General features: G+C 34.6%; 1 protein-coding gene across 1 annotated transcript in view; it reads right to left on the bottom strand.

Annotated features, from left to right (window-relative positions):
• Positions 1-948: 948 nt before the first annotated feature.
• Positions 949-11,799, bottom strand: part of LOC111511351 (dual oxidase maturation factor 1) — a 34,872-nt gene continuing 24,021 nt past the window's right edge. The window contains exons 4-7 of the mRNA XM_023167365.2: positions 10,593-10,793; positions 10,067-10,231; positions 9,889-10,008; positions 949-4,305 (exon numbers count right to left, since the gene is read on the bottom strand). Of these exons, the coding sequence (XP_023023133.1) occupies positions 4,112-4,305; positions 9,889-10,008; positions 10,067-10,231; positions 10,593-10,793 (680 nt within the window). The 3' untranslated portion in view covers positions 949-4,111. The remainder of the gene's footprint in view (positions 4,306-9,888; positions 10,009-10,066; positions 10,232-10,592; positions 10,794-11,799) is intronic.

Raw genomic sequence — 11,799 nt, 5'->3', positions numbered from 1 at the left:
GTCCATTCTTTTATTTCAACATACTATCAGAAATTTTTTGAATTGAATTTATGAACTCGCCTAGTTTTTTTAGGCAAGTTTTGTTGGCTTTAATCTTACTCTAGATTATAGACATAATATTGACTGGCCGTGACGTCACTTTTACATATATTTCACCTGCGAATCACACAACTTCTTGGCCACTGCGTCACATCACATGTGACAAATCAATTTTCAAAATTTTCACAACACGTAAAACTTCAAAACGTCGTATAAATGTGAATACGGGTTTTATATAAAAATATAATTGTATCTAATTCTATTTATGTGTAGTTCGCCGATTAATTCCCTCCACAATAAATTTCACCATCATGATTATACATTTCTTTACCATGTGAAACATTGAATCTTAATGAACTATATTAACATTAAAGAGAACAAAATTTGGGTCAGTAGGCCGTAGAATTTGAAGTTCGAAACGTTCCGTCTACTATTGCGGCCAAACATGAAGTAATCGATGTACATCGACGACAAAATGAACAATTGATGGAATACATCAATTGAAAGCCGGTAATAAAAAACAGTCCAATTGAATTCCCATTACATCGGTGAATTAACCGATGAAAAAGGAACATACGGAAAATGTGCATCAGTTTTTACCAATGAAAAGTCATAGGATTTCTTTCATGTCATCTGTCAATCATAAAATCTGGTAAATTTTGAAAAGTAGGAAATGAATTTTTGACAACAAAAATATATTTGATTGAAAAATTACCTTTGTTTCCACCGCAATTTGTTCTTGTATTAATGTAGTAAATGAAAATCACACTATTGGAAAACTTGAGATTACTAGTTAACTTTAGAGGACGTTTATAAATGCTCAAGTAGTGGATTGGAATATACATAATGAAAATGGTTCAAAACTAGGAGAGAGGATTGCTACATAAGTGAGTGAAGGGATATAATGGATTGATCAGTCACAATTCTTATTTTAATGTTAATTCAGATTACATATGTCCTTCAAACAATAAAAAAACAGGTATGTCCTAATATTTTTTCCGACAATACTTTGCACCAAATGATCTAGTTGAACAGAAAAAGTAGGTGTGGATCAATAGATTCTTTCATGTTTCCAAAAAAAAAGATAGGTAAGTCCAAGGAAAAAATTTCATTTTTTGAGTTTCAAAAGAAAGTGATTTACCAACTTTAATTTCTTAAAAACATTCACATGAATTAGTCCTTCACCATTTGTTGGCCTATCAAATGTTTAGTACATCTATTCATTTTCTCTGGTGAGTTCTCCTTTATGTTAACTATTTTTTTCTGTTTGGTGAAACTGACTTTTTACATTTTTAACTTGCAGCCTTATATCAGAAGACAAACTAATGAATGACTTATCAGTAGAAACGGATGGTAAACTAGACTGATGCGTTTCTTTCGTTGGTTTCAAGTGGATTTGTATATCCCATTGTCTCTTACTTCGGAATTGTTTATTTCTAGTGTCCTTAGATTTCAGTTTTTTATGTTCTTCCAAAATGTCGATTACCCCTGGTCGTATATCGCCTCGTTCTGTAAACAACCCTATAGCACTCAACATTTTTTCATCAACTTTTGTCATATCTTTCCCATTCAGTTTCAATGGGTTTGACTTTTCATAAATGGAGTGTTTTAATGTTTCTTCGGCTTTATCAAAAATTTTGGTACCATACTGAGATTTTTGACTCATTTTTTCAAATTCAACATCGTCAAAAATTATGCTATCAGTATCCGATTCATCTTCATGATTTTGAAATATTTTATTTTCAAATATTTTCTGGCTGCCGATTTTTTCTTTGGATTTTGATATCTTGTCAAACATATTTTTAACTTTGATAGGTGTATTAGGTCTTAAAGGGAAAGGAATATTTGGATCATTGCTTTGAAAATAGTCTCTTTCGTTATTTTTGACAGACGATATTGTTTCCAAATCCAAATTTTTCTTATCTTTTTGTCGAGCATATTCTATTAAGTTTATTTGTGGTTGTATATTCACTATATTAAAACAGGTTTTTACCAGGTTCCCTTTTTTTAAATTTTTCAGTTTATCCAACTTGAGAAAATTATTCAAAATATCTTCTAAGAGATGTTCTTTTAAAGGATCGAGAAAATTATCTTGACCAATTTCATTTCTGGATTGCATTCCATCTGTTTCAGACAACGATGAGCAGCCTTCGTTCCAAGTTTCAGGTTGTTCCTTCTCTTGGATAACATTCAGTACATCAGTCTCCAATTTATTTTTCAGGGTAAATTGATTTTCATCATAATTTTTACTATTTAAAGGAGGGACAATTGTATTAAATTTTGAACTTTTCTCTGTTTCAAGTAACGTTGAATGTTCTTCACTATCAGACAATAACTTTCGGTAATTTGATCGTTGGTGGCTTTTTGGAGGTTCAGAATATTTCAAAATAACCGAGAACAATGAAAAATAGTTGGGAATGTCAGGAAAAATAAATGGTACTTCATTTCTTCCGGAGTCATTGTTCTCAAAGTATTCCTTTAATTTTTGATTCATTGATTGATGCAATCGATTCACATAATCCAAAGCCTCAATGTAGGTCTTTCTACTGTCTTCAGAGAAACTTTGTAATCCAGTACTGAACTGAGTATCTTGGTCAAAAGGTGTATGTTTCCAAAAGGTACAATCAGTCTGTGTGTTTGAATGCTTCTTCCTTGAGACATAATTCCTTTCTGCTATTAAATGGGAATAAGTTCTAGATCTTGCTACAGTGCGAATCACAGCCTTTTTTTTTGGCTGCATGTTTGGCTCATGCTGAAATTTTTCATACAAATTCTATATTTTCATATTTGTCAAATGTCATGAAGGCGATCATCAGAAATGTCAAGATATATATCTAACTTGATTAACTAGCAGTTTACCCTTTCTACAACTGTATAAGGTTCCTCAAAAATTTTTTCTGATTGTGCAAGGTGAAAACTCTCACAAAGCTCACTAGAAAACTGTGATTTTCTTTAAAAAACCACTTATATTTAATACTCCAATCGCAAAGGCCTGTCGGAAAAACTACTTTTTTGAGTATTACCACGACAGACATTGGATCCAATGTACATGCACATTTGTGCAAGTTTTTTCATTAATAAATTAATGCAGACAGATGGTCACTGATTTCGAAATATCACTCCTATCAGTGCAGGACAGACTTCATGAAGACAGGTTTGCCGTCAGATACTCGACTGAGTATCACATAGCAATTCTCTTTTAGATAAACATCTTGTTTCTCTAAGAGGAAACTTGCACAAATGTCTGCCGGATATAATCCGGATATATTCAGGAAAATAATTGTTTTTCGGCAGACATTTGTAGAATCCTACTGTATAGGTTTCATTTTCTTGACCTATGTATATCTCTCCTCGACACAGTCATGGGACCAAAGAGTAGGCTTTCACGCCTGGAGATAACCGTTTCAAATCTATATTATGGGTTTGTTGGTCGTAATCTGTAAGTTCTTATGCCTGATACTACCAAGTATCTGCTGTGAAGATATCTAGAGCACTAATCCGTTACCTCATCATCTGTAATAATGTGTACCGCAATCGTAGATGAAACGCCTTCCATAAAAACCTGCAGGCCACAGCTAAAAACCCGGAAATCAGCTTCTCTGTTGAAGGCTCTGTTCAAAAGATTACCTCGTAGTTGAATGTATGAAGAATATTTCGCATCAGCATATATAAAAAATAAATTGAGTCATCAGACGACCATTCTTGTTGGTATAGTTCTCATTTTGACGCCTGATCGCCCGACTGATTTCCGTAATATTATATTGCTTGCTGAATAGCAATGTTCTTCATGGTATTGGCCATTAAAGTCATTTTCTGGCAAGTATTTGTCAGATTCTACCTACTATTCAGAAAATCTGAAAGAAATGTTTAAAATTTTCATCTGAAATATTAATTTCCTTGAACAATAGATGTCACATACTCAATAAAGAGAGATTTTAATGCAAATATTCACATTTTTCTCGAGTACAACTGATCAACTTCAACAGAAAACAGATCTTTCAATACTACTGAGTTTTTTTTTATATTAATACAAAATCGCACGAACATCTTGATGGAAGATTACAATTAAGACTCAACTCAACAGATGTGCTGGTTTGTTGTAACGATTAACTTTAGGAGCCAACACCTCAGTCTTTCGTTTCAAATATACAGGAACATAATCAACATCATCATCGTCTTCTTCTTGCTTACTTCCTGATTCCAAAGGAACTAATGGTATATCGTTTGAGGATTTCTTTGGTCTCAGGTGCAACCGTTCTTCTTTAGCTGAAATATAGAAGATGAAAATATGAGGAATTACAATTATTTCTTATTTCTGCCCGTCAATAAATGTTGCCATGTAAGTATTAACATTATTTTACGGTGTATCATTTTCTAAGTTAATGATATCTTGTATGAGAGTTTTTACTAACGTTGACATGGATTATTTTGGGCCAAACTTGGTGACCGTTGGAAGAAAAAAAAGGGGTGAAAAGGGGTGTGGTGTCCTATTCATTTTCCTTTCAGCAAGTGCAGTTCATTCAGAAATTGCATCTTCCTTGACCACAGATTCATTGCAAAAATATGATATTCTGAGAAAATTAATTATGACAATAGGACAAATCTCAGAGGTGCTGCTGAGGAATTGCGACGATCAGTCATTGTCTATGGACAATCACTGAACGAAAAAACTCTAGCTACCTTGTTCACAGAAGCAAAAACTATAGTTAATTCAAGACCAATTACCCACGTATCAATCGATCCAGGAGATGCTGAACCTCTCACTCCGAATCATTTTCTTGTAGGGTACGCACACATGGAAGGTCCACCTGGAGATTATGAATCGGGAAAATATTTGAGAACAGGGTGGAAAAAGTCACAAATGCTTGCTAACACCTTTTGGTAAGGATGGCTTGAAGAATATTATCTATGTTGAACTACCATTTCGACTTAATGAAAATGAAGAAATGAGCTGAAGAATGGGATTTTTTTACTGGGGGAAGAATGTTTCTCCTTATTCAATTTAAATATCTTCAAATACCCTTTGTATATAAGTTTCATTTTCATTAGTTTGTTATGTATTTTTTTACTCAGTTGTTCTCAAGGTAATTTTTTATTTGATTGTTAAAGAATTGTCATACATTTGAAATAGAAACGTTCAATGAATAAAAAAACGTGCTTTATTGGGGTTTATAGAAGCATCTTTAAGTAACAAGCAACTTGTTTGAAATGGTTACAAAAAAATTCAAATTTTGTTTCAACTTATTTTCTCAAGTTTATTACACGGAGCGACCCAAAATGTTATAATTTGATAAGGTCCCCATTAATTAAAAGAAACATGGTAAACTACACTTTTTTGCTGCTTAGGAGCTGTCTAAGTTTTCTGAAGATTCTGCAATCTCTATCTTTAATGACAACCCATTACAACAATCTTGTTTCCTGTGCTATAAGTCCTTATTTTCTGGACATAATTTTGGATATCCATAAATTCCTTGAATCCTATGCCTCAAATTCATTATAAGACATGAAGAGCTGTTCCTATCACTTTGTTGCATAACTTGCAATTGAGGATTTTGTTATATACAGCCTCATTTTGTTTAGGGGTCCTCCAAATAGACAATGTCCAGTGAGTAGTCCTGTAATTGTTCTAAGTCACTCTGTTCTAGTGAAGGAGTTCTTCAGTTACTTGTCAGACAGTCTCACAAGTCATAACTTCTAGACTATTGGGTATATCAAAATAAGATTTAGTATCGGTAAATGGTATGTGAAAAAGAGGTTTCACTGAAAATGACCCCGGTCCTAAATTTTTGAATGGAACACCCTGTATATTGTAACATTTTTTTTATTTCTGAGACAATTTTGGATGGGAATGTGGCAGTTTCGAAAGTTTTTACGCCTACTTAATTTTTTCAGAGTCACTTTTGAAATATCATCTAGATAGGTAAACTAATCTAAGGTCTTCAGGTTATATCAGAAAATTACAATGGCGGAGTTTTAGTGACTAGTATGTTAGATATGAATAAGACAATTTGTCAAATTGCATTTTCGTGTCTAACTATTATTTTTCAAATGGCGACCATTTTTTGACAAACAATGTTTTTTGACGAATCTAACGATATTATTAAGATGATTCTTGATTTCATTTTGAAGAAAACCTAAGTACCTAACCCCTGTAAACTGATCTTGAAACAATATTGGCCCAATTATTCTGTTTCAAACGATACCATCCCAGACATTGACGCGAAACCTTTCTTGAAAATTGCTCTCTGTATGTTGATTTTATTAGGCCCAATATCAAGAATTTTGCTTATTAAACAAGCCATTATTTGTAAACCGTGATTCATCAGAAAAAAAAATGTTGATAAAATTTAGGTTTTTGAAGCAACCAGTCACAAAACACTACTCGTCTATTGCCATCAGCATACAAATTTTGATGTGACTGATATTCAAATGCTTGATATTCGTACTTTTTTAGTATTTTTCTTGCTGATTTATCGATTGATTTCTCCTAAAGAAACCGTTTTGTCAACCTCAACCAAAGCAAGAACGTTATCTCAGCCTCCTCATTTATGATGAACCTCTCTACCTCTCGATTTCCCTCCTACCTAAGACGATTCTCAACATATGGAAAAATACTGATGGGATGGATGTTGCCGATCGGAATGTCTCTGAGCATACAACTCAGCAACATTTATTGAATTTCTGTGGCATTCTCCAAACAATAACAACATATCAACTTTTTCACTTCGAGTATACATTATTTTGACGAAAAATTAAACTAAAATTCACCCATTACCTTCTGTTCATGAAGCTTATGTCACTGTCATAACCTAAGTGAGTGTTTTGTTCTCCAAAGAAGTCTTGATGGAAATAACTGCAAAATATTATGCATCATGCTCATGCCTGTCCATGGCACGCTTAACACAATAGTTAGACACGCAAATGTAATTTTGCCAACTTGTCTCATTCATATCTAACATACTAGTCACTAAAACTTCGCGATTGTAATTTTCTTATATCACCTGAGGTCTTAGATAAGTTTACATCTGATCATGGCCACTTGGATGCAATTTCAAAGTGACTCTGAAAAATTAAATAGGTGTAAAAACTTTCTGAAATGTCACATTCTGATCCAGAGTTTTCGGTGAAACCGGAACTGACCGGAATGTAAAAAATATGTAATAACTCCCTTCTTTACATACAATTCACCTATACCAAATCTCATTTTGATACACCTAATAGTCTAGAAGTTGTGACTTGTCTAATAGATTCGTTGACAGCCCGTATTCTGGTTACTTTAGTCAGTGTTCTAAATTTTTTTTTTCATTAACCAGCTGTCACTCCCTTGAATAAATACAACCCTCAGAAGACGATTCTTGTGCGAACTAAGGATTAACGAGTTCTTACCTTTCAAGGTGCGATTCCTGGCATGGTTTTGTTGACTGTTTTTTATATAGGTGTCTTATACAGGATGTAACTGAATAAGTGTAAAACATTTGAGGAGGTGATTCCTCATCTTTCATATAAAGAAACTTCACTGGAGCATCCCTTGTTAAGATACAGCCCCTTAAAGGGGGTACATGAAATTTGTATAACAATTTTTTTCACAAGCACTGAAAAAGTTACAATATAGAAATTAACCTGACGTTTTGTACTACCAAAAAGACACTTAGTCAGTAATTTATTTGGTTTACCCCATGGTTGTAAGGGGTGGAAAATGCAACCCCTATAATTTATTTCCAATTGTCCCATTATTTGTTTACCATTTAAAAATTTATTTCCGATAGCCTGTTTCATTCTAAACAAAAAATGTCTCTTGGGTTTTTTGCCCAAAATAAACCAGTTCGCAGCAAAAAGTTATTTTACGAACAACTACAGAGATACATCGTCATAAATGCGAACTGGATTTATTGTTATTTTGTAGTTAGTACCTGCATTAAACGATTAAAGGGTAATAAATAAAACTAATTTATTAATAACAAAACACACATGTAGAAATCATAGTAAATGTTCAATATGTCTACCTTCAGACATTACGCATGTGTCTAGACGTCGGCGCATTGAGCCACGTATTCGCTCAAATATTCCTGGAGTCTCTCTGATTACCCTGCACGCATCGATGATGCGGTTTCTTGAGTCCTCCACATCGCGAACAGGAGAACGATAAACCAAATGCTGTAAATGACCCCAAATGGAGAAATCGAGAGGATTGAGATCCGGGGATCGAACGGGCCAGTTCTGTGGTCCTCCTCGATCTATCCACTGATTTGCATATGTTTCAGTTAAATGCTGACGTGCTACTTGAGACTAAAATGGGCGGGAGCCCCATCATGCATAAAAAACATATCCCTTCTGACGCCCAAAGGAATTTCCTCCAGCAGTACTGGATGCACTTATCTTAAAAATTAAACTTATGCCTCACCATTTAATCGAGGAGGTAGAAAATGAGGCCCAATTAAATCATCCCCAATAACTCCGAGCCACACGTTAAGAGAAAACTGTTCTTGATGGTTAGTTTCGACACTAGCGTGAAGGTTTTCATCAGCCCATATGTGGTAATTATGAAAATTAATAATCTTGTCCCGAGAAAAACTACATTCGTCTGTGAATTCTATCGTCTTCAGAAAGTCACAATTTCTTCTAATAATTTCCAGCATCCAATTGCAAAATTCAAGACGGTTCGGAAAGTCTCGCGGTAACAGTGCCTGTACTCGTTGCAGATGGTAAGGGTATAAGAGTTGTTCCTTCAAAATTCGAAATACCGTCATATGATCAACATTTAGCTGGAAAGCAATCTTTCTAGTACTGGTAGTAGGTTGTTCTTCAATCAAATTAAGTACTGCTTCCTCAAGCTGTGGTGTTCGTACTTCTCGATGGCAACCAAAATCCTGCGTTCTTTTGTCGAATGAACCATATTCTCGTAATCGTTGATGAAGTTGAGCCAATATTCTATGTGAAGGATGCTGCCGTTGAGGGTACATTTCAGCATATCTTCGAGAAGATTCTAACCCATTCCCCTGCGACAGACCGTAAACGTAATGCATATCAGCCATGTCCTCATTTGTGTATGCCATTTTAATAACAAGTGAATTATTAAAGTAACAAATTAAGACCAGAACAACAACACACAATTAGTATTATTTCAATTTCGAAAATTCACAAACTGACAGCGTCATACCAATTTAATTGTCACTATCGCTAATAGCGACCTACTAGATAGGTAGATTAGTTTCGTATTTTCGCATTTATGACGATGTATCTCTGTAGTTGTCCGTAAAATAATTTTTTGCTGCGAACTGGTTTATTTTGGGCAAAAAACCCAAGGGACATTTTTATTTTTTGTTTAGAATGAAACAGGCTATCAGAAATAAATTTTTAAATGGTAAACAAATAATAAGACAAAAAGTTACACTGGAAATAAATTTTAGGGGTTGCGTTTTCCACCCCTTACAACCATGAGGTAAACCAAATAAATTTCTGGCTAAGTTTCTTTTTGGTAGTACAAAACGTCAGGTTAATTTCAATATTGTAACTTTTTTAGTGCTTGTGAAAAAAATTGTTATACAAATTTTATGTACCCCCTTTAAGAGGATGTATCTTAACAAGGGATGCTCCAATGAAATTTCTTTACATGAAAGATCCTATCTTTTTTTCGATGAGGAATCACCTCCTTCAATGTTTTACACTCATTTAGTTAACCTTGTATATTTTCATAAACTGCTACCTTATTGAAACAAATGGTTTTGAAGTATCTCATAGATATTATATGGAGATATTACATGTTAACCAATTTACATTTTTTTTTGTGGTTCATATTCAATCTTTTTTGTTTGTCATTTAGATTTTGTAACACAGTATCTGGGTACTTACTTAAATAAACTACTTCATCATAACTATTCAGGGGATTAACGCCAAAAAAGTTATAAATATACTCATCATATTGGTAATCCATGAACAGTATCACTGCTGATAATGAGAGACAAAAAATTCCTAAAAAAGTAAATCATCTGAATTTTCTTCAAAGATTGATTAAAACTTTAAATCTTACCCACTACAAAGGTACACCAATAGTGGAATCCAAACTTTGTAATGATAGTTCCATCCTCGAATGGTATGACAAGCGGGAAGGGATTACGAACTACTAAATAAATGAAATTCGCAAATAATTGAAGTGCCCCACACAATCCAAGAATGTAGGCGCCATAGTGGATAACTGAAAATTTACAGAAATTGTAAATAAATATTCTGAATGTTTTGTTGTCCACAGTTGATAAAACTTTTTTTCAATCTACATTAAGTGCTTGTGATGCACTGTTTGAAATTTTAGTGTAGTAATGAATATTATTGGAGTTTTTTCCCAACACCAAACCGTTATTTTAACACCTCGACACGTGTTTCGATCACCAAGTGATCATCTTCAATAGAAAGATCAAACTTCTTGATCTTGAAGATGATCACTTGGTGATCGAAACACGTGTTGAGATGTTAAAATAACGGTTTGGTGTTGGGAAAAACTCTACTACTATGAGAAACAACACTCACATATCATAATGAAATAATCATCATCTATTCACCTGATCTGAATAAAATATTTGCGAGCAACCAGCAAACAAAAGCAGCCCACATTAAGATATGGGTATACCATCCTGCAGTTCTATAAAATCTCCCAAATCTCTGTCCTTCGCCATCAATCACAAAATAATCTACTATCCAGAGAATTGGTAATGGTAAACCTCTATATTGAGCCGCTCTGAACTGCTGTTGCAAATGGCCAGCTGAAGAAGAAAATTATATGTTAGTTTTGACAGATTGAACATTATCACTCATACTGTAAAGCAAATGAACTTCAAACGTTCAAGCCAGTCTCGATATACCTACACAGTAGGTTTAATGGACTGACGCCTATCAGAAAACAACTATTCCCCTGGCTAATACCACGAAGGGCGTTGGATTATATCCGACAGGCGTCAGTGCAGGAATCTTCACAGAAAACGTCCTGCATATGCAACTGGCAATACAACTGAAAGAGTCGACCTTCAATTTTGGAACGGGCACACTTGCAGACCGGTTTCGGGCTCATTAGCCACTCGTCAGTGCAAGATATTGACCATCATCGACCTAAAGTCAATGATATTCCATAATTGTAAATCGACGAAATTCATCTTAAGTTCGTTCAGGTTTAGAGACCAGCTCCCCTACCCTTTTGGCTGATCATTGGCCTTGAGAGGGACCAATGGGTACATGACTGATGGATGACGGATGGCGGCATGAAGTCCTTAGACATCAATTGTAAATCGGAATTCTTTCAGAGTATTTCATTCCTCTTCCAAAGTTGGAGCGAACATCACAAAATGTCACTCCATCTAGTGGACGAGGTACTAACCAACTGCATATCCGTAATTTGCCCGGTTCCTCTGAATAAGGAAGAAAAACTCTCCTATTAGTCAGTGGGCTATGCTTGAAGACTGGCAGTAAACAAATCTGAAGCAAATGAACTTCAAACGTTCAAGCCAGTCTCGATATACCTACACTGTAGGTTAATGGACTGACACCTATCAGAAAACAACTACTCCCCTGGTTAATACCACGAAGGGCGTTGGATTATATCCGACAGGCGTCAGTGCAGGAATCTTCACAGAAAATGTCCTGCATATGCAATTGGCAATTCAATTGAAAGAGTCGAAATACTCCGAAAGAATTCCGATTTTCAATTATGGATTATCATTGACTTTAGGTCGATGATGATCACTATCTTGCACTGACGAGTGGCTAATGAGCCCG

The sequence above is a fragment of the Leptinotarsa decemlineata genome, unplaced genomic scaffold (genome assembly GCF_025532065.1).
Source record: "Leptinotarsa decemlineata unplaced genomic scaffold, Ldec_3_MD MMD2_tig00026328_RagTag_RagTag, whole genome shotgun sequence".
Taxonomy (NCBI): domain Eukaryota; kingdom Metazoa; phylum Arthropoda; class Insecta; order Coleoptera; family Chrysomelidae; genus Leptinotarsa; species Leptinotarsa decemlineata.
This window is presented reverse-complemented; position numbering and strand designations above follow the sequence as displayed.